The sequence below is a fragment of the Rhodamnia argentea genome, chromosome 8 (assembly GCF_020921035.1).
Source record: "Rhodamnia argentea isolate NSW1041297 chromosome 8, ASM2092103v1, whole genome shotgun sequence".
Classification (NCBI taxonomy): domain Eukaryota; kingdom Viridiplantae; phylum Streptophyta; class Magnoliopsida; order Myrtales; family Myrtaceae; genus Rhodamnia; species Rhodamnia argentea.
This window is the reverse complement of record NC_063157.1, coordinates 29,479,010-29,503,249: the sequence shown is the minus strand read 5'-3', so window position 1 is coordinate 29,503,249 and position 24,240 is coordinate 29,479,010. Positions and strand designations below refer to the sequence as shown.

General features: G+C 40.8%; 1 protein-coding gene across 1 annotated transcript; it reads right to left on the bottom strand.

Annotated features, from left to right (window-relative positions):
* Positions 1–12,328: 12,328 nt before the first annotated feature.
* Positions 12,329–13,117, bottom strand: LOC115754101. Its single transcript, XM_030693030.1, has one exon. The coding sequence runs from the start codon at positions 13,115–13,117 to the stop codon at positions 12,329–12,331; it is 789 nt and encodes a 262-aa protein (XP_030548890.1).
* Positions 13,118–24,240: the final 11,123 nt, after the last annotated feature.

The window sequence follows — 24,240 nt, the reverse complement described above, 5'->3', positions numbered from 1 at the left end:
TTCGGATCGCCAAACCGCATGTGCAAAGTGCGGAGTTTCTCCATGCGATTCAATTCAATCGGACAGGCATTAGTTGGTGTAGTTTGCTCCACGATACCTGGACATGGCCGCCTAAGTCAATCCAGGGCTCGACCTTTGATGGAGTCGGTGTGAGCGATGAGGTATGTGGCTTGGCCCATAGGTCCAAGTTCCAAGCGCTGTGGACTTGGTCCCGAGCACTTGGGGTTCGGCCTCGATTGACCCGGGCACGGCACCAATGTCCCGGGCTTGGCCTTGATTGACCTATGTGTGGCGGCCGATTTCTCGTGTATGCCCTAGATGGACCTAGACCCGACCTCGAAGACCTTGGGCTCGGGCACCGGGGAATAGGCCAAGCTGCTGAGTGCTCGGGAACGAGCATTGTGGTTCGCATAGCCAATCGCAGAATTTCTTATCCAAGCGTTGACACCTAATCATATTTTGAAAATGATTTCCGATTTTTTCAAAGAGAAAATCATTTTAAGCTTTTGTACAAAAATATTTTCTGTCGACTCATTTTTCTAAGCGATTCAAAAGCCGGAAAACGAGGAAAAAATTATTTTTGCGAAATAAACAAAATCAATGCAATATTTCGACGGTTGGATTGGTGGGACTTGTTGTGCTGTCGGGAAAATTAGTCCGAACGTGACGCGATCCCTAAAAAGGAGCGATGCGATCCTACGAAGAAAGTAGCACATGTCGGGGTAGGGTCAAACCACGAGGAGGACCACCGCATGAAGACAAGGACAGCGGCCCCTCTGACACCGGCCTAGGATTGGACAAAGGACCGAAGCGATTTTCTTACCAGCAAGTCAAAAGAGGTGGAGCTTTCACACCGTAATCCTAACATAATGATAAATTACAAGTATGTAATAGATAAGGTCTTGTCGCGGTGGAGTGAAGGACTTCGCTTCCTCCCCAAAACGAATTTGACAGCCTCTAGATTTTAGCCTGAGGGGCAGGGCCTACTCAACTCAAGTTCCAGAAGTTCTCTTTAATGGGACGAAACCATGTTCCCAAGGATCAAAGTGTGGTTACTAACTTACTAGTTAGATCATATATTACACGGAACGGTTACACGACATCAATTTAATCATATCACGTCTCATCACAAAAGAATTATTACATGTATATATCGAGATAGAATTGTTTATATTACCCGTCGAGTACTCACGGATGGGATTCGCGCAAATCCAATTGTAGAATATTTTAAATAAAACCGGAAGGAGAAAATCGTAGAGAAAAGTCATGAATTTCACGTGAATGACTGTATTACGTTATGGAACTTTCCATTTGTTTGTTATTGGAATTGATATTTTACATCTAGAAGCCCATGTCTCCGGAATTTTAGTCACCATGTGGACAGGTGTTACTAGAACTACAAGAGATATTGATGAGGAGGCGAATTGAACAGACAAAAAAAAAAAACATCATATGTTGGAAGGGCCCTTGTGAAAGTAGCATCGAATTAGGTTGAAGAGTCAAAATTAGGAATTCACCTTGACTATGCTCATATTATATGAAGAAGATACCCTACATTGTGGACTTATTCGGTCTTTCCTATTTCTAATGACTAATTGAATTCTCTGCCTTGGCTCTAAAGTTACTTCATTTGCAAGGCAACTCCAATTTATAAATTGTTAAATTAAATCGGAGAGCGTCTTGCTACCCCGGCATAGCCGATCAATTTCGGGCCTTCGCGGATATATAACATTATTATCGTAGAACCTACCATGGTCTTTTTAAGACTATTGGTCCATGAAATGCTTGTCCACCAAGGAACGCCAAAAAAAAAAGAGAGGGAGGGTGCTTTTTCGATACCTCAATACATCTCAACTATCGACCTATGAAATATGCACTTTTGTTTTATCCATGGTTGATATTTATCGAGACCCTAAAAAAAGTATAGTACAAATAGAAGGCCCTTTATCCTGAAGGGTTCGGAATTCTTTGCTCCGTCATTGGCGACGAACTTCTTTTATGATATATTTAAGGGAAAATATTAAAAACATACGGCGTTTTTTACCGAACAACCACTTACATACCTTATTTTGCAAATACCATTCATATACATCTAGGCAAAACTCCATATTGAAAAGATCAAATTGCCCTTCTTGCAAATTCATCTTGTCAGCATCTTGCATAGAGTTTGGGTGGTGTTTTTCAGTTGATTTCGAGGATTTTGGTCGAATATGAGATTTTAAGATCCAGCATGGGCATTTTCGGAAAGAAAATGGCATTATCGAAAATAGGCATATATGGAGGATTGATGTGAAACTCCTCCCGCTTCCTTTTTGATGTTTTCCCTCTGTATGTAAACTTTCTATATTGCGAAAATTGTACTAAAGTATATTATTGAATGCAATTTTCTTGTGAAGCCTGATATTGAGGGCAACCCCTCGGGTTGGCGTACTGCATTGGAATGTTAAGGGATTTTTAGCTAGAAAATTGAACGTCACGTGTTCAAATCTCATCAAGTGCGTGCAAATTACTCTGGATTAGGGTCACTTTATCAGCCAAAGACATCAACGCCTCGTAAGTTTTTTCATAGGCTTTCGAACAATCGAGTATCTATGCTTATGCCAACTATCTACCAGTTTAAGCTAACGGATGAACGCGAACTTTGATCTATGATTAATAAATGAGACTAATGGTGGGTTTAAGATGATTTGAACTTAGAACATCTTATTCTGATACCTATAAAAATTTGTGAGACCATCTTAAAAACTTAAGTTGTTAGATGAATACATAATTTAATATTTGAATACTTTAATACTGTCGATATATATATATATATATATATATACATCTATTCATGATATATGCACATCCAATCCATTGGTTATATAATTATTCGGTAACGGGGGAGGGTTAAAATCCAGTCAAAAACTCGAGGAAGAAGATCGTATGTTTCGCAACGAGTTTGTGTACCTTTAGAATGGGATTTCGTTAGAGAACGTTCTTGATACATTATCGCTCATAACATTATCGGTCAAATTTACACTAACGAATTCGATAACGACAGTTAAATGAGGCTTTCCCATGCATCATACCTATCATGTGTGATCATCACAAGAAATGTAGTAAGAACCGATGCGCAAACACTTTTCTTTGCGAAATATGCAAAATCGATACTTCTAAAAATCAGAACTTTCTAATACGTACATCGTCTTCTTTGGCAATCTATTCTCTATCTCTCTGTATGACCCAAAAAAAAAACAAAAATTCCACTCGCTCTCTCTCGCACGTGTGCGAAGTAGAGAGTCAATCCTGGCCAACCGTGTCACACGCGCGGGACGCAGCCAAACGAGGCCTTCACCAAAGCATCTGCGCGACGACGGTGGCCCAATCCCAGAGCCTTCAACAATCCGAACAACCCCTTCCCTTTGCTCTTGTCGCCGCAATCACCGCCCCTGACAATTTCGCCGCCGCTGGTGTCGCACGATCCCCTCTTCTCGACGTTGCGGCCCTGCCTCATCCTCATCTCGCTCAGTGCCATCTCCGTCGGGAACCTCGCCAATCCGAATGCCATCAGGTACCATCGGCACTTCCTCCTCCGGACTGCCGGCGATCGGGTCCTCCCGCTCGTGCTCTTTTGGCTTTCGCCGCCGGTTCGGAGCGGCGATCTCTTCTTCCCCGGAGCAGGTGGAGGAGGATGGCTTGGAGGCGACTCTCGGCGAGGGATGAGCTTCCCGCAAAAGACGATGCTCCGGTCGTCATCGGAGCGCAGGTGGGAGGAAGATTCGGAGTCCCCGAACGACGAGAACTCGAATGAGTCATCCTGATCCGAGGAGGACGAGGAGGAGGAGGAGGATGGGGAGGGCACATCGTCGGCAAAGGAGTGATCGGGTGCGTCGCAATACAAGGAGAGGTTGCATAGGGAGAGCGCGTCGTCCCCATCGTCGTAGTCGACGGGCTCTTCCATGGGTGGTGCATGAACGAATTCGGAGGTGGTCATCGTGGATCTTCAGAGGAAATGAGGGAGTGATTATTCTCTGGCGGTACTGGCCTTGTTGGAGAAGATGAGCTCGGGGCTGAGTGTATATATATAAAGCTAGAGAGAGAGAGAGAGCTTTCTGCTTGAGATGGGTCGTCGTCAGCTTCGTCGGTGGCCTTCTAGATGACGAAGTGTTGAACAGAAAGATAACATAAAAAAACCGGAGTTTAAAATTTTAGAAAGTTGTAAGTCCTTTTGCTTGGTCTTCTAGAGAAGCAGGGGAGCAGGCACTAGGAAAATGCATCCATACTTTTTTCCATTAAGTGACGTTTTATGCTGCGCGACTGTTGTCTTGCATGTCGTTAACTCGTCAGCAGTTGACAGATATTTTCGTTGTGGGATGGCGACCTCGTTCGATTTCGGTCGGGGACGAGAGCCTCGCAAATCAAAGGCTGCGATCTATTGGGACGACCCAAGGAGGTAACATCGTGCGGAGTGGATGGGTCCGTATTTTGTACCGAGGCACTCGAATTTGATTTCAACTTTAGGCCTATTGTATTCGGCACTTTCTATTGAGGTACTCAGATTTGATTTGAACTTTAGGTCTTTTAAATTCGTGCCCAGGAATCCTAGCGTTATGCTCGTTGTGTTAAGGGAGGTTCCGAACTATCGGCACTCTAAATTCATGTCGAGAGATTCCGGTATAGATTGTTTAAACCGATAAACTTTCATGATAAAAGGGAACTGTTTTCAACCAAAATGGTTGACTTTCGATTGTTTGGTGGTTTGAGGAAAGTGAATTCTTTCTTGTAGAAAGGGGAAATCGTTTCCCCCCGATCTAAGCTTGTGATTTTCAGTCCATAAAAAATGCTTCTCGTCGGATCAATTGATTTTCCGTCATCCAAACACTGAAAAATCAGCTAATAACTCCCCAAAAACAATTTTCCTCCGCACAAACGAACCCTAAATAAGCATTTCTTTCTATAAGATTATAAAAATAAGAGGGGAAAAAAGGAAGGAGGAGATGCCTTCCTTCATCGGATCTGAAGTCATCTTATACAATGCTTCCTCGATGCCTCGATAAATCTCGATTTATTTTGCTTAGGAGAAAAGTTAAAATGCACATCCCAACTAAAGTACAATGTGGTGTCTTCAACTATCCTGCTTAATCAGTCATTTACGGTAAAAATTTTATGTCATTTTTTGACCTAATGACCACATACATACCTATTTTCCGCAAATACCGTTCGTATACCTCTAAGCAAAACTCCACATTGAAAAGACCGTATTGCCCCTTTTTGCGAACTCGTTTTTTTTTATATTTAGGCATCTTGCCAAGGTTTCGAGCGAATTGATTTTTTAGTTGATTTTGAGTGTCTCTAGTGAGTTTGAAATTTCAGAGTTTGGCATGGGCATAAATGGAATTTATTCTGTCTTTTAAAAAACAGAGACATGTAAGTGGCACTTGGATGAAAGGCGAGGTATGGTTTTGATATTTCCTCTTTATTTTGTTTTGACTATGCAATTGGAAACTCCCCTTGCTTCCATTTAATGTTCTCTATGTACATTATCTACAATGCGGGACTAAATTAGTGTTGAAGTGTATAATTGAATACAAGTTTTTTTTTTTTTTTTTTTTTGTGAAGTCTGAAATTGAGGGTAATCCCTGGATAGGCATACTTGGTTGGAGCGATAATGGATTTCAATTCATAAACTAAATGTCAACTGGTCATATTTCATTGATTGTGTGCAGGTTATGATCATCTACACAGGTCAAAAGCATTGGCGCAACTTGATTTATGATACTTGCAGAGTTCTTCATAGTTCTCCGAATAACCGAGTCTCCAAGTACGCCAAAATCATGTTCTGTCTCGAAAAGTCGAATGCGCCAGTCCTCTTTCTATAAAATTTAAGCCGATAGATGAAGATGCATTCTATTGTTTAACTGCATTAACACTTCTCCCAACGCGTAGGCTAGACTTTGATATGAAATGAACGTGTGAAAGTATATAATAATGGAGATAAATATGATCCGAAAAGATTTAACTTAGGACCTACTGCTCTGATACCGTATAGGATCTTATAGTAACAATGTCAAATGTTCTAAAAGAAAAATTTAAACTGCAAAAGGAATGCGTTGTTTAATAAATAATTAATTTAAACCCCAATAGCCGTGTGTATACATCCTTTCATGCATAAAAGTATATACAAACCCCATATACCGGGTGACGTAATCATTTGGTAGTATGGGAGGGTTTAAAGCAATCAAGATATTGAATAAGAAGATTGCACGATACTCGATATGTAGAATGTAGCAAGAAGGAATGCACGCACTTTTCTTCTATGGAATATGTAGAATCGCTAATTTGAAAAATAATCTACTCTCTTTCGCACGTGTGCCAAACACAGAGCCGATCACACGCGCGGGACGCAGCCCAAAGAGGCCTTCACCAGAGCACCGGCGCGACGCCGGTGGCCCAGTCCCAGAGCCTTCAACAATCCAAACAACCCCTTCGCTTTGTTCTTGTCGCCGCAATCGCCGCTCCTCGCAATCTCGCCGTGGCATGGCCCCCTCTTCTTGACACCGCGGCTCTGCCTCGTCCTCATCTCGCTTAGGGCCATCTCCGTCGGGAACCTCGCCAGTCCGAACGCCATCAGGTACCACCGGCACTTCCTCCTCCGAGTCGTCGGCGATCGGCTCCTCCGGCTCGTGCACTTTTGGCTTCCGCCGCCGGTTTGGAGCGGCGATCTCTTCTTCTCCGGAGTAGGCGGAGGAGGAGGATCTGGAGGCGATCCTCGGCGAGGGATGAGCTTCCCGCAGAAGACGATGTGGCGGTCGTCGGACCGGGGGCCGCAGGAGGAATCGGAGTCCCCGACGGAAGAGAACTCGAAGAAGTCATCGCGATCGGATGAGGAGGAGGAGGAAAAGGAAGGGGAGGATGACGGAGAGGCGTCTACGTCGTCGTCGGCGAAGGAGTAGTCGGCCGCGTCGCAGTACAAGGAGAGGTCGCAGAGGGAGAGGGCATCTTCGCCGTCGTCGCCGTCGTCGTCGGGAAGGGGAACTTGCACCAAATCAGTGTTGACGAGCTCTTTCTCCGCCGGTGCTTGAACGAAGTCGGGGGCAATCATGGTGGATCTTCAGAGGAAATGGAGGAGATTTCTGGTGGGAGATCGCGTTGTTGGAGAAGATGAGCTCAGGGTTGAATGACTATATATAGTGCGAGAGAGAGAGGGGGTGGGTTCCCGCACTGCAGAGAGATGGCTGGTTCTTCGTTGTTAGCTCGTTGTTTGGCGGCCTTCTAGATGAAGCGTTGAACAGATGAAACATATAAAAGTTAAAAGTTAAAAAAACGACATCTTGGAAAAGTAAACAGAAAAAAGGGGTTGTGGTCCTTTGTTTTGCTCGGTCTTCTAGAAGATGCATCCGCAATTTTTCCCTCCCTTCTCGAGACGGACGGTTCGAACTCTCACGTCAATAAAGGACTTTTGGCCCGAGATAGATTAGTTTATGCTCGCATTCCAGGAGAATGATATACTCCTTAACGAAATAAATGGTTTTAGGCTCGTATCGAATATGGATGATCAGTTCCCGAACTGATCCGGTTCGATCTAGGGTTTTCGCAATTTCCTTTTCTTTGCTCTTTGAAAGAACAGAAAAAGATAAGTAAATATCGATCCGAGTGGTTTGGTTCCACACCTAGAGCTAGGAACCAGGATCGATTTCTCCTGATTTTACAATTTTTGGAATCATCGACCGCCCATAACCGTTCAATCCAATCTTTGTTCAATTCGGTTCCCGGGAGCATGGTATATTTCTTTATGAAGCGATTAGCCCTTTTTTGTTTTGTTATTGCAATCGGATAGTAATTAGAAAGTACAATTCAAAAAGTTAAATGTCCTCTTATTTAGAATGAAATTATATCAAACGTTTTTCATATCTATTTTTTCATTTGGCCTTCTTTTCTTCCTTATGATAATTGAAGTTTCTGTCTTGGTTTTGAAGCTCCTTTATAGGATAACTCCAATTTATCAGTTGTTAAATCAAATGGAAGAGCGTCTTAACGCTCCGGAATATACTATCAATTTCGGACCTTGGTCTCCAAGCATACATAACATCATCATAAAATTTACCACGGTCTTATGAAGAATGTTAGTCCATGCAATGTTTGTCCAACACGGATTGCAAAAACAAGGGAGGGTGTCCAAAAAGTTATAAATCTATTGCATTGATGTCAATTTATCCCTAAATCATTTTTTTTGTGCCAATTCAGTTCTAAACATTTTGCAATAGAGTTCATCATGTTGCCAACTTTTCTTGATAGACCAACCCAAGGCCTACCATTTCAAAAGAAGATCTGAAAGGACAGGTTATGCATGGACATCAAAACTTTCATCTAGAAGGGATGGAGTGGGTTGTCGATGGAACGGTTTGTAGACTATTTGCGATTGAAACTTAGCATTACTTTGGAATTTCTTGTTTCTAGTAGAGGTGGACATAATGACCAATCAAAGAAAGAAATCGAGATTTCGTCTTAGATTGCGACTTCTTGAGTTGGTGTCTTGATAAACCTATCACACGGGAAAAAAACCTTTGGGATGGTATCATCAATCGTGACATCTTAAACGTGGACGAAAGTAAAACTAGATGTTCCACAGGGTCAACGAGGTTGAAATCGGGCAAGTCAAATTAGGGAGGACATTTATGAGGGATGAAAAAGCTGGCTAAGGTCCCAACTCCCCACGATGTTGCCGACCGCCGCGCTTCTAGTTCTCGTACTAGTCGACGAAATTAGGACCAGGGCGTCGTCGATGACGTCAGCTGTGTTTCGCCCTTCCGAAGTGGGTCCCGATGGCAGAAGGTAAAGAAAATAGAGATGTGGCGGGTCAATGACCTCGTGCATTGACCGGAAAAAAAAAGAAGAAGAAGAAGAAGGCCACGTCATGGAAAGCATCTAAGGAAGTTAAGCGGCTTATGATACTCTTCTAGAGCTCTGCCTAATCAGTTCAAACTCACCTAATCCTAAGTTAATCTATGTGCTAAACTACTAGTTTAAGGGTTAGATAGTAGGGTGGAATCACGTTTCTTTGCAGTTCGTAGATTGATTTAGAGGTTATTAAAGCGGCTTTTATCACTATGCGATCCGATTAACACGAAATGACCATTTCGTTTCGGACGGGATGTAGGGAGTAGATTTTCCTAAATCTAGGAACGTCTTTTGCCATGGTATCTTCCATTAAGTAAAGTCATTAATCCTTAATTATTTTTTTTCCTAGACACTTGTTAGGCAAGCAATTTGCCCGAGTCATGCATTTTGGAGGCAGGTGTGCTCTCTAGTCAAGCAATATTGCTTTTTTTATTCCCAGAATTTGAGAACTCAAAAAAGAAAAAGATAAAAAAAAGAGAGAGAGAGAGAGAGAGAGTGATTCTATTGTTGTAATCGTTGAAGTTTTTTTTTGGTAAGGAAGTCGTTGAAGTTTGTTAGCAAAAAAAAAAAGAAAAAAGAAAATGCCTTTACTTCATCCCATATAAATGAAAAGATAAAGTGTGAAACACTTTATTAGTTAAAATGCTATTATAGTATTTTAAATAGAGAAATGGGCAAATGGGCTGAACACCACTATACCCTTGTGCGAGTATGCGATCAGCACTTTTCGCGATCGCGGATAATGTATTTTTCTCACTAATCAACGACATATTTATTTTATTTTATTTTTTGAAATTATAGTAACAAATTGACTTTGAGTCTTACCGAAATAATCTTTTAACTTTGAATTTTATATTAATTTTTCACTATCTTTGAAGAGTTGTTTCGGACGATGAAGGGTTGCAATTTCTCAGACTTGACAGCTTTTCAGACAATGAAGAGTTGTGTCCAAATAAACAGTTTTTCGGACAACGAAAAGTTGTGTCCTAATAAACTGTTTTCGGACACGAAAAGAAATGTTCCGTTCTCATTGATAAAGTAAACAATTTTGCTCGTTATCAGAGATCAACTTCCATTTTTGTTTTTTTTTTCAAAGTAATACAGTTTTCTTTTTCCAATTGTCAAGATTTTGGAGAAATATCAAAATTACTACATGATATTCTCACTTGAGATTTTGTTGTATTTTGGATAATATTTTTCAAAAATCATTAGTAATATTGCGGGGCAAATAAATAGTTAAAGAAAAAGTCATCACGTCTCAAAGTTTGATTTCATTTCATCTCATTCCCGACGATATTTTTCAACAATTAAATCTTACTAAAAAGAATTTACTGAATGATGTAAAGTAGGACTATTGTTAGAGAGCAAAGGCTTCCTTTGACCAAAAAAAAGAACAAAGGCTTCCCCCGACCGAAAAAATAAAATAAAAAAGGCTTCCAGTCCCTCTGCCTCGTGCCCCCAGATCTGCTACCCCAATGCCACCACCTCGCCCCCACTGGCGCCACCGCCCACCACCCACCTCCGCCACCAATCATCTCTTCACGGCCCTCTCTCTCTCTCCCTCTACTGTTTCGCTTGGCCATCTCCCACGTCCGTCTCTCCATTTCTCTTCGTCAGCCACCAAATGTGTGGACGAGTCGTTAAAGGTGAAGACCTTGACCAGAGCTCGATTGTCTTGATAATAGGGACAAAGCAAAGGGAGTTTGGAGAGAGAGAGAGAGAGAGAGAGCAGGCGAGGAAATAAACAGTTAGGGCAAGGATATTGACGTGAGTAGTGAGTAGAAACGAGCTCGCTCATAAGGGTGGTGGGGGGGGAGGAGGTCGTCGTGTTCAACGACAGCGAGTTGATGCGGCGAAGCCAACACCGGGGGAAGGAAGAGAAAGAAATTAGAACTAGAAATGATCATTGACATTGTTTTGGGTTATTCTCGTCGGGTTTGTCTAACTCAAATTGAGATTCAGATCGGATAGGAGTGTTTTTGGATGGGAAAAGTACCAAAAAGATCCTAAACGTAATGCATTTGTGCCAATTCATTCCTAAACCTTTTAATTGTGTCAATTGAGTCGTAAATCTTTTAACGACTTGCCAATGTAATTTATCCAGCCAATTTTGACCGCAAATCGTTGATATGGACGTTGAGCATCCAACGTAATTGGCACCGACGTTGACAACTTTTTATAATTTTTTCTTATATGTTTCTTGAATTTTTTCCTTCTTTTCTTTTTTTTTTCTTTCCCTAATCTATTCATACCACTGGCCACAGGCAATGGCCGGCGAGGATAGGCCTTGCCGGATTTGGTGAGGGTGGCCCTCGCCCTTGCCCTCGCCTAGGCCAAGGTGCCTTTGCTGGACGTCACCCGGGCCGGCCTCATCAAATCTGACGAACGACCACCGGCAAAATGAAAAGGGACAAAAAAAGAAAAAAATCTAAAAAATGTGAAAATTATCTACGTCGGCGCTAATTTTGCCACTTAAGACTTTTGGCATCTACATCGGCAATTTTCGGTCAAAATTAGCCGGATGGACTACATTGACAAATGATCAAGAAATTTATTACTCATTTGAGATAATTAAAAGGTTTATGAATAAATTGGCAAAAGTACATGACTTTCTTAATACTTTTTCCCTTTTTTTAATGGCAGATATTGATCTCTATCTTCTTTTTGCCTTCGTTTATCTGGTGTAGGCCTTGCTTGATCATAAAAGAAATTAAAACAGAATGTGAGTAAAAGTTATCATCTTTCAAATTGCAGTATGGCCTTCTTTGCTCATTCCTCTCCTGGTATCAAGCTCATTCATTTCATAAGCACCGCTCCCTTAGTTGATCTTATTATCGCGTAGTCTTTACTGTTGGAGCCAAAAACATCATTTGATTGAGCCTTTTCATTTGTGCGATTCTCGGTTTTTTTTTTTTTTTCGTGTAGTGGCAAAATTACTGTTCACGGTCCATTTGTCTCGGATGGACCTATGAGTCATCAAATCCGTCGTCGGGTCTACATCGCACATACACAATTGTCGACCTCCTTTCAAGGATCAAACTAGGATCAATAGGAATATAGGATCGATTTCGCCGTAGTTTAGGTGCCGACATTCTCCAAACTCGCGACATTTTCACATACAATAGCTTAATTTGACCGCAGTAGAACGTATGAATCCGTGGGATAGTTCTTAAATGATTTGTATGGAAAGAGACGCAAATCAAGGACCGTTTTCACATTTTGCAGCCTAAAATTGGCACAAAGGTTGGAATCATCCCAACACCATGATCAATCTCAGAGAAAATTTCTTGAATCTCGAGATATCATCGTCTCGGCTAATCCTATAGGAGCAAAGCAGCTACAAGATGATGGAACAGTTACATCAGTCTGAGGTTGGGCCGGTCTCGTTCTGGATGGCCACGCCCACGGCCACTATATCTGTAGGTTTTCTTTTTTCAGAGAACTTTCATCAAACGTATGGCATGCAGCCCATCGTCTTCTTCACCGCTCTAAGTGCATGGCCACTCGACCTCGGCACGTTCTTAGCACTCCTCGTTCCTCTCTTGACCACTTCGACATCGCCGGATCGGAACATGGTCGACGGAGTTTTCCGACTCTGCCTCGTCCTGATGTCGGTCAGCTCCATCTCCGCCGGCAACCTCTTCAGCCCGAACAAGAACAGGTACCACCTCGACTTCAACGGAGGCGTCAGGATCTTCACCTTGGCGAAATCATACTCATCCACGCACTTGTTCGGCATGTACCCATACCCGCACTTGTACTTCTCGAGCTCCAGCGGCAGCGACTTGGAGCTCGACATTCGCCCAGGCCTCGAACAGCTGTTTCTCGATTTGTTGGAGAGGAGAGATCCCCATCTGAACAGGAAGAAGCCTCTTTTCTTCTTGGGTTTGTTCCGGTCCTGATTCTTGCTCTGGGGCTTTTGAGTTTGGTCTGGTGGCAATCTGTACGGGATGATTTTCCCGCAGAAGACGATCTTGTTGTCGGACGGGTAAGTGAAGGAATTCGAGAAGTCCTCGCTCGAGAATTCGAAGAAATCTTGGTCCGCAGCCGAGCTCCGACGCTTGCCCGCGTCAGCGAATTCATCGTCCCAACCGGCCGAGCTGCTGTAGATGGGAAGATCGCAGAGCGAGAGCGCTTCCTCATTCTCTTCGTCCTCTTCTCCGTCTTCCTCGGGCGGGCGATGAGGATCAGCGCTCACTTCGAGTTGCTCCGGATGGAGCTCTCCCGAAGAAACCATGGCGGGCCGGCCGGGTGCACAGTCAGAAGGGAAGTGAAAGAAACGGTCTTTGGTGTCTGGCATCTGCTTGAGGGAAGAGAAGAAGAAGATGACTGGCGTGTGTATATATAGAGGCCATGAATTTTCAAAGGCTGTTTGCAGAGAATTCTTCTGAACCTCATGTTAAAATGGCGATGAGGAGGAGGAGGGGGGCTTCCACAGAGGGCGGGGCCCTCAAAAGAGAAGGACGCTTCTTGTCTGTGGTTGCTCTTCTAGAAGAGCGGGCGAGGTAAAGGCCAAAAGCGTGTTAAACACCTTCACGGAAAAAAAAAAAAAAAACACAAAGTAATCACACCAAGTCAAATTGAAATGTAAGACTTTTAGTGCTTTAAGGGTTTACCATAGATACTTTACGTGTGATTCACGTAATTCGTACTTTTCGAATAATCATCTAGTGAAGTGTAAATTGATCAATATTCGGCTCGAATCGTCGGAATAGAATTGAACACAATTAAAAGTTTAGATCTAATATGATCCGAAAAGGTGGGAATGTACTTTGGCCTTGAAATCGAAGAAGTTAAGTCGGGTTTCAGACTTTAAAAGATGTTGGTTTTGGCACCATTGTTGTCGTTTTCTTTATTTTTCGTTAATGTTTTAGTACAGCCCGATATAATTATTTTAAAACAAATCGATATATATATATTTTTTTTGGAAAATTCATGAAAAAGCAAATGGGAAGATTTCGATTATAGCTCACAATTTGGTTCCATTGGTTTAAGAATCACATTTTTTTTTTTCCAAATCAATCGGGTCGGGTGGGGTCGAATGACGGTCGCTCTTATATCCAAATTTAGATTGAGTGGATCCGAATTACCCCCAATTTTGTGCAAAGAAAATCTAATTGGCAATTCCTAATTTTTTTTTGCTTTTGTACCCTGATTCTCGAGGGCTGCGCCTTAACTGTGTGTATACGAGTCAACAAAAGTAGTTGGCAGGCACACACAGCAATGCATGGCCCCACAATTGGGTGTCGTGTCGCGGACTTGTCTGAAAGCATCTCGTCCGGCCCCACTTGGAGTTACATCCGGAATTAAATTCCCCGATGATGTTACGGCCCGATATTTTTTTTTTTCCACCCGAACCACTCCAAATTAATATATTTATGATAAATTTATCTTAAATTATTTTTTAACCACCAAAAATTCTAAACTAGTACATCTTTGATAAATTTACTCTAAATTGATTCATCTATAACAAATTTATCCTATGTTAATTTTCGTTAAATTTTATTGTCAATTTGCTGATTTGAATGACACGTGACAATTATCGTATGTACACATTTGAGATTTTTACCCTCTATTTATCACATATGTATCAATTTGAGATTTTTCATGGTATTAATCCGATTTAACATAAGCTAACAGAGGATAAATTTGTCATATGTGTACCAGTTTGAGGTTTTTGATGGTCAAAATAATTAGTTTAGGGTAAATTCATCACGGATATACCGGTTTGGGATTTTAAGTAGTGAAAAAAATAGTTTAGAGTAAATTAGTTATAGGTGTACTAGTTTGGAGTTTTTTGTGATCAAACAATTAATTTGGGGTAAAATTATCACATATGTACCAATTTGATATTTTTAGTAGTATTAACCACTTTTTTTTCCTGCTTTTTCCCCTCAAAAGGGTTTTTTTTCTTCTTTTATGAAATATTCCAAAAATTATTTATACGCTCGACTAAATAACAGTTGAAACGTGCGACTCCCTGAAATTACTATATAAAAGAATTATTAAATCCATCCGCAATGCAAAATATAAATTACCCAATAATTAGCATCTGATTTTTACATTCGACTCAGAAAAGATGGGTAAAAGATGGGCCTTTTTTTTTTCTACTTAGTTGCTCGCAAAAATCATTCCTTGGTTCATTTGAATAAGTTTCGCCTCCTCCTCAAGGGGGAGAACCCAAAAGAATGGACATCGAAGTATGGTTCACACGAAGTTATGTGCCTCTTCTTCCATTTGAAATAACAATTTTACTTTTGACCAAAAAAAAAAACATACAAAGGACAAAAAAAAAAAAAAGACATAAAAATGACAAAAGCTATAAGCTCATTTTAAATAATTAATTTTCATGTTGGTAGAGTACTGAAATCATCTCGTGAAATAATTCCTCCGAGATCCCAATAGAAATGGACAGCTGAATTGCAACCCAACGTATGTCGACCGTAGTAATTTTACGTTAGTTAATTGTTGAAAGTTACCCAGCTGAATACATGTAAAAAAAAAAAAATTACGATCAAGATTAACAGAAAATCAGAAATGTTTGACAAAACAACAGACCGCGACAAACAATCCGGACTTGTCCTACTAAGGTATGATCAAGAATGTACAAAGATCAAGACTAGTAGGGTTTGAGTTACCCATATTATCTTAGTATGGTCTATCTCGTATCGGATCTTTTGTAATCTCTAACGCACTGTTTGTTTCGCGAAAAAAATGAATGATTTAAAAAATATTTTCCTAAAAAAATCGCTTGAAATAATTAGTCAATAAAAGATGTTTTCATCATCGAAAATAACTTATGTCTAAACATGTTTGTGGACTATGAAAGTAATGCAAAACCATAATTTTTAGGAAAATACTTTCAAAATAATTGATTTTTTGCAAAATAAATGAAGTCTGAATCTTTGGCATATTTCCTTATCGTCTCCTCCACATTTTTGTAAGTATATCCCCGTTCCTTTCAATCAAATTGTCCGATCCCTAATTGTATCCGCCCTTTGTTTCCTCGAGGCAATAGTTCACTGTACATTTTCAGGTCCGTTCTCTAAATCTTTAATAATTTTGGGAATGACGATTTGTCTAATGAAGTATCATAGCACATGACAATGATGAAAATCTCGACGCAAGTCCAGTTTTCCGATTTGAGCACTTCTGCTCAATTCTTCTATCCCTATTATTCATGTGATTGCATCTTTCCCGTTATCGCTTATCATATCAATGTTAGTCACATTCATCACCTATTTTAGGAATGTAAAGGATTATCAAACAAGCGAGAAAAAGTGCTAAGAAATATGCTATGCATGCATTGTTTGGCTGGAAACTTCATGATAGAGGAAATTATTTCCCATGAAAATTATTTTCAAAGAAAACAGTTAGTTTTCATTTGTTTGATAGCTTAGCAAAAAAATGATACGTTTCTTATTAAAAGGAGCAGTCATTCTTTCCGAATTTAAAGTTGTTTTCTTTTTTCGGATTATGAAAAACGGTTTTCACAAATCGATTAATTTCTTATCATCCAAATCTCGAAAAAATTAACAAAGCAAATTTCGAATCTCCGTCGTACAAACGGACATTAACAATTCCTTCCGTGTCTTCCCAGGCTTAATCTCGCGTTTAATCTTTCTTAAGGTTTGACTTTCGAGCTCTCGAGTTATTGCAGGCCGGCCGCGCAGGTGACTACTGATTCCTCGAGGAAGACGAGCAAATTCAACTAAGACTTCTCGAGCAAGATCGTTGACTATTTGTATCTTTCACCAGCGTGGCTTCTAGAAGGAGGCAGCATCTTTTATTCTCGCTTACCGGGTCGGCCGCCCGGAACGGGCCGGACAAGTGCTGACAAAAAGAAAAACGCTGCATCTCTGCCTCGGGAAAAATATAAAAAAAAAATTCTAAACTTATTACATCGATATCAATTTAGTCCTAAATATTTTAATTAACCCAATTCAGTTCTAAACATTTTTGTATTGATACCAATTCAGTTTATCCGATCAATTTTTGCTTAGAATCGCTAACGTGAACTTCAACGGTGCCGCATAGAATGACCGGTGCTGACGTTGATATTCTTAATAATGTTTTTTGCACAAAATTAATTTTAAATTATTTTTTCTTTTATTCTTGAACTTTGGCTTTGGCGGCTGGCCCTAGCCGGCGGTCGGTGAAGCCTGCGGCCCTCGTCGAAGGGCGAGTGAGGGTTGCCGATGGCCCTCGCCGGCCAAAACCAAAGTTTAAGAAAAAAAAGGAAAAAATAATTACATAATAAGTTTTTACAAAATAATATTACTAAAAAATATCCATGTCAACACTAGCAGTCCTACATGGTATCTTTGGTGTCTACATCGATGATTTCCTGCCAAAAATAGATGGATGGACTAAATTGGTGTCAATGCAAAAAGGTATACGACTAAATTTGTCCAATTAAAAAGTTTAGGACTGAATTGGTACCAATTCAATAGGTCTAGGACTTTTTTAGTGCTTTTCCCTCTCTACCTCGATGCTCATCATCCTTCTCACGTCTTTTGCAAGAATATTTATTCGGCTTGTTTGTTTAAGATTCAGTAAAATCAGATAAATAGATGTTGACTTTCCCATCAAAACGTAAGAGTTCATTCCAATTTGAAGAAATTATTTATAATAAAAAAAAAAGAAAGAAAGAGATGTGCGAATCTATGTGTCGGTATTTGTAAGTTGTGAAAATTACTAGTAATTCGTATTTAAAAAAAAAGCTAAAATGGGAAAGACTAGACAGGTGGTATGAAATATGATATAACGACGTATATTCATCAACTAAACTTTTTTTTTATCGGGCTCCACGTGATATTTTTGTTTCTCGAAAAAATAAATTATTTAAAAAAATATTATTCTGAAAATGATCGCTTGTATCGTTTATAAAATTGAATGAAAGGAAAATATTTTCGATTCTTTACGAAATTATTTAGACATAAATTGTGCGATAATGTGAACTTTTTTCGTCGACTAATTAATTTGGTTGATACAGACGATTATTTATGAGAAAAACATTTTTTTTTAAATTATTTATTTTCCGTGAGACGAACGAAGTCCTGAACTCGTTAAGAGATCCGTCGATCATAAAAGTTCTACACGGGCCCCACATGTTCGACGATTGAATTGCCCTCTGATCTATTAAATCAAGTCATGCAATTATGTCTGTAAGTATTCGAATCGCAGCACCTGATGCTTCGTTTTGGGAGAGAAAGGGCGAGGAAGAAAACGAGAGATGAGATGGAAAATACATGAAAGATTCTAATTTTTTCGCGCTAAGGAATTAGAAGGAAAATGTGAAATTTTCTCCGCCTACCTGGTCCTTCCTTGGGGTGACAATTATTCATGTTCTAAGAAGCACCGACATACCGTGTCGGACATTGAGACGAGGGTCAACGAGCGGTCAACGCGCGTTGGATTCCCGGCATGCAATCGACACGCGTGTCGGGAATGGAGCCTTTTTCAGAAATGACGTGTCGGCACGTCGTATCGTTTATCGCGGGTCGGTGCTACTTAATTCCTGCTAAATCGAGAACCGCATCGAACCAGCCTTACCAGTCCAAATCAATGCTGGTTCGCCGGAGAATCGAGTAGGTCCACGATTTCAAGACCTGGGAACCGGCGGAGGTTAGTTTCATTCCTTATTTTGAGCCTCGAGTCCAAAGATTCTGCCTGGGAGCCAAACAAACCGGGCCGGTTCCCGGGTAAAACAATTCTGGACCGGCTCTATATCGTTCAATACATATTAAGAGCAATGAGCCGGAAATGGATCAAGAAGAAAACTGTGTCTGAAAATTTGCCTTTTGTCACAGAATTTAAATTAGTCCCTGCTCAGGACCCTTCACTTCCATCACCGGAACTTAGGACGAGCAATTGGATCGTGCCATGCCGGGCCGAGCCTGGCGCGGCCCCTCGTCTCTCCGACGCCGGCGCCTGGACAGAGGCCTGCCACACCCATGGGCTCTAATGGCCGGCCCAGGTCCATTTCTTCATATTTGATTAGTGTCTTCTTGGGAACTAAGAGTGTAGTTTCGATGGAAAATAGAAAGCTGAATGTCCTTCCGCCATTTAATATTATAACCCGTGTTTTGGACATACAAGCAAATTTGAAATTAGAGTGAAAGTTAATGGTTTTTTTTTAATATACAATATGTATCAACATATTAGAATTTTACATTTTTTGAGAAATGATGTGTCGACCTGTTGTGTCACGGTATCGCGTGTCGATGCTACTTAGGTTGTCGCCGGAGACATCAACCTCGTCTTACGATCTGGAGAAGCTTTCTCGATGTCGCCATCTCCGTCCTCTGTCTTCACCTGCTTGTCCATCATCCCCATCGCATTGTGGAGCTGTGGGCAACCAAAGCGTGGGAAAATTTCTCGGGCTCGTTGGGTCCTCGGCTTATGAATAGTTCAAGTCCAAAACAAAACGAGGATGCTCCGTGGCTTCTCTAATCCAAAACAAACTAATGGTGCCCGAGTCCTTCTCCCTCTAGACTCGCTCTCGCTCCCTCTCTTGGACGGCTATATATTAGACTTGCCCTCCTCGATAGATATTCTTCGATTCTAGCATTAACCAAAATATCCAACCCGAGTTGAACGAGAACTTCGATCCTTTGATGAACTCCGATCCTCCGAGGAATTTGCGCTGGGCGACGGGCCAACCAAAAATATTTTTGCCATTTGGCAAGGAGAATCTCATTAGATTTTCTTCTTCATCGTTTGGTTGAAAATTGTGGACCCGGCCTATCCTACGTGGCACGGCTGGCGTCGATGTGAAATTTATTTGAACTTTAAAAAAATTGAATTTTTTAATAGCCTTTGTATCTTTAAATATTTTTTTTATTCTTCCATTTTTATATATTTTTTAATAAATATTTTATAATTTTAATATTTTCACATATTTTATATGTGAGGCTCCACCTCGCCCGTGGCTTGCAAAGGAGGCTGAGCCTTGGCGAACTCGGGTGACGCGAGGCAAGGCCTCGTCAACCTCAAGCTTGGCCTCACTTGGCCAAATCTAGCGAGGCGAACCTCACCGGCCTCGAGCAAGTTGAGCTTAGCCTTGAAAGATCCGGCTAGGAGAGGCGAGGCCGAGCTCGTGCCTCGCTCGTGGTCGATCGCCAGCCATTGTTCTGGCCGGCAACCGATCGAAGAAGAAAGAAAAGAAATAAAGAAAAGCAATGCAAAGAAAAGATAAATTTATTTAAAATTTATTCAAAAATTAGAAAAAAAAGTACTAAAAAAATCGATTTTTTTTAAATACTTGAAAAGGTAAAGAACTGTGAAGGAGTGGAGGAAGGAAAGAGAGGAAAAATGCTCTCCTCTTTTCAAAAAGAAAAAAAAAACATTTTCCCCACTTTTGAATGTGTTTTTTTCCGTGTGAAAAATATTTTCATTGATTAGCTTATTTTCTGCGAACCAAACCTTGAATAATCCGGAAAACATTTTCTCGAAAGTTACTTTTCGCGAAACAAACGGAGCCTAATTTCTCACCTAACTTTTCCCGAACAATGTGAAAAGCACCCTTCATTCCATCACCGAAACTTAGGACGAGCAATTGGACCGTGTCGGGCCGCACCCAAAAGAAACAACGTGCCTGGACAGAGGCCTGCCACATCCATGGGCCTTAATGGCTAGCCCGGGCCCATTTCCTAATATTTGACTAGGGTCTTCTTGGCCGTAAGGTTCACCACTACTTAAGGCAATCGCTAAGTTCTTGATCTTTCTCCAAATTGTGTTGTCCGGACTCGTTGCCTTTTATATCTTTCGAATCCGCAACTCTTTCCATTAGATAAGTAAGAGAGTAGAGAGTATCTTGGCAACGAAACGTGTAGTTTCGGTGTGAAAATAAAGGTTACTTGTGGAAGCTAAATGTCGGAAGAAATACTGTTCTGACCATGCAAAACTAGCAACATTAAGAATGCATCTCTGGCCAGCCAACTGGAAGAATAGTGGCAAGTTACTCTCGGTTCAAAAGTATCTTAGGCAAAATGGAGGCAACCCACAATCACCATCACAATCCAAGGCATTCTAAAGACTATTAAAACAGTAGGGTTCAACCTTCTACCAACTCTTACACCGGTGCATATTGGAAACAGCGTTGGTCACCAAACACCGATATATTGGGAATGAGTCACCAATTAATCATTGATTACGATACCATTTGTTGAGAGCGTGCGGCGAAAAACCGATATCTTTACCGGGTTGAATCGCCAAGAGGGAGCCCAAGTCCGATCCCGTTAACATATCTAGTTGGACCCACCTTCACTCAAAAGCTTAAGTTAATGAGTTATAGGTCAATTAGGATATATTAATTGCTCAACACCACATCAATTCTTCGATATGAAACTTCCTTAACGCAACTCACACGTGCATCCCGACACGTTGATGATAATTCCATTTGATTTTGCAAGCTTTTTTCGATAGTCTCTCAAATTTCACCACAAACGAAGAAGAGAGGAAGTAGAAAAATTTGGGGCAAACCATAGACGAAGAAGAGATTTAGGACGTATCAAAATGAACCGGACAAAGAAGATGACCATATGAAGAAGAGATATTTGGTTTGGTCGGTTTTGTTCAATTTAGGGCTTGACGAGCGATTTGCTTTAACTTGGTTATGGGAAAAAGATGCTATTTTGGATTAGTAAAGGCTCCAAAACGGCATCATTTTGTACAGGTAGAGCTTATCAATTACGTTATTTGTCACGTGGGATGGAGAAATGAATAAAAAAAGTCACATTCGTGTTTTTCGTTAGCCAAATAGGAAGAAGTTAGCAGAGAAACTTGATCGCATCGACTTAATAAATTTTAGTACTCGATTACATTTTTCTCAAATTTTAAGAATCAATTGCACTTTCGCGACAAGTTTTAAAAATTCAGGTGCACTTACTTATTATCCCAACCTATAATTAGAAACCAGAAGAAACCCAACCTCAGCTTCTCTCATTCTCATCTCTCGGGTCTCAGCCTCTCTCACTCTCTCATTGAATAGTAAATGACAAAAAGAAAAAAAAAAGGGTATCAGTTTAATGTTCTTCTATCCGGTAATCAACTTCGAGAAACCTGAAACCCCCCAATTTGGTTTCTGATCACAAAGCTTGACCCGAGACACCTGGATCATTCTACTCCCTAATTTTCTTCCTCTATCTCTCAAAGATGCGTTTGTTTCGGCGAAAGTGTTCTCTAGGAATCAGTTTTCGGACATTTACTCGTTTAGTTCGCCGAAAATGACTTAGTACTGCTTCTATAGAGCTTCAGCACTACAACAGCAGTTCACTAACTCACAGCGCCTCGCTATGAGAATCTAGCTTAGCTAATGTTGGATTAAGTTTTCAACCTTTGTGCTGACCGCAATGCAAAATACTTTTTTGAAAAAAAAAGTCGAAAAACACTTTTCGGTCAACAGTAAATTCATGCACGAAACAAGTAAAGTAAATTCCTAAATCTGAAGAGGTGAAAACACTTTACGAAATTGTTCATATCGATTTTTCTATATTTTAATATTTTATATTTTTTTTACATGTTATGTGTTATTTTTTATTTTTTCTTTTTTTTCTTCCTCCGCCCATCGTCGGGCCTGTGACAGTTGGTAATCGGCTATAGACGTGCGTTAGTGAGCTGGAGGCTCACCCGATCTTGGCGAGCTCAAGGCCGCCCGGCGACAGTAAGCTCAAGCTCACAAATGGCTACCACCGACCGGTCACGATGTAGGGAGAAAGAAAAAGAAAAAGAAAAAGAAAAACATTGAAAATTCGAAAAAAAAAATTGCTCGAGATAAAGTAATGGGATTGAAATCATTTTCCAAATAAGATCCAAACACCAAAAAATGACAGAGGAAAACTAACCGCTTTCCTGAAAAATAATTTTCCGAAAAGCATTTTCTTTTTTCATGAAATTTTCCCCCAACCAAACACACTCTTAGACTCAAATTGCTCGGTAATCTACCTGAGGAAGAAAATCGATAAAAAGGGATACAAAGGACATGGAGAGAAAAGAAACCAAAGGAAGTCAAAGTTCCTTTGATATGTTTGAACGCAAATTGAAGTGAAAGGTAATCTACGCATTTTTCTATTTTTCTCCATTTTCTGATGGAAATAAAAGGTGTTTCCGGAGGGAAGTATTTCTGTTGACATAAAAAAAAAAAACAATTTTTGGTTATTTATTGACAAGTAACAAACTGAGTTGACAAAGACACCGACAACTTATCGATGAAGCCATGGACACACAATATGAAAGTTTTCAACAAGAGCTTTCATTGAAAGTTGAGAAATTGATTGATAAAGTCATCAACGACGACACCGACACGAATATAACTGTTGGATAGTTACATCCATTGCCGCTAATTTAGGGGCTTCATAACTTCATGTGAATAAGTGTTTTACGTAATAAAAATTAATAGATAATGTAACTTTTTGTGATCGCCATTGGGCAGTTATTTGATATCTAAAGCATTAATTGCAGTACGTAAATGTCTACAGAGTGTTGTAGTTCCCCAAATGTATTCATTGTAAATGGATTCCTAATCAATCACAAAACTCAACGTTCTTTTATCTCTACTTTCCTGCAATTTACGTGGTTGGGCACATTGCCTCTAGTCTTTATACCTTGAAAATTTCTCGTCATTTACATTCATGTCCAAAATCAATAAAAGACCTTTCGCAATTTTTGTCTATTGATATCGATCCACCAATATTCTCGAAGGATATTTCATCCATACTTTTTGATAAGACAATATTTTCACCTGTTTAAAACAATTTCCATTTTCTCCCTTCCTAGCTTAAACAGCCAAACCATGACAGAAATTTCCCTAGGTTATTTTTTCTATCCACCTCCCTCCACCTCCCTCCATCCAAACACATCGGCAGACAAATTCAGCAACTGGTGACTCTCTCGTGCTTGACTCGTCGCCCACTCGAGATCGGGGGGCAATCATTTTCGAGCTCAAGCCGAGTTCGACCTAAAAGAACATCGATTCGATCCTCTTGCAAGCCTGATGGAGTATGTCACGAGTTCGAGCACATCAAATCATATATGAATACAAATTATATTGGACCAAAGCATAGGCTCGGGGCCAAATTTCAGGATTTTCGTGGGCCAAAATAGCTAAATCACGGAATTTGCCCCCACTCGGCATCTCTCCTTCAACCCCGGGAATAAACCCCGGCCCCCGTTCAATCCACGTAGGATTCGCATATTCCTCTCCCTCGCGAGCGCGTGACGCACAGTTCCCAGTCACTGGAGTCCCCCGACCGCCGGGCACGCGCGGGGGCGCGAGTGACGGGACTGCTCGAGGTAGGAAGCCGCCCAAGGAGAGGGATATCCGATGGAATTAGGTGCACAGTTCGAGGTCAAAAGCGG

Coding starts and splice junctions, on each gene's coding strand:
- LOC115754101 (XM_030693030.1), bottom strand. CDS start 13,117: ATGGTTTCTTCGGGAGAGCTCCATCCGGAGCAACTCGAAGTGAGCGCT.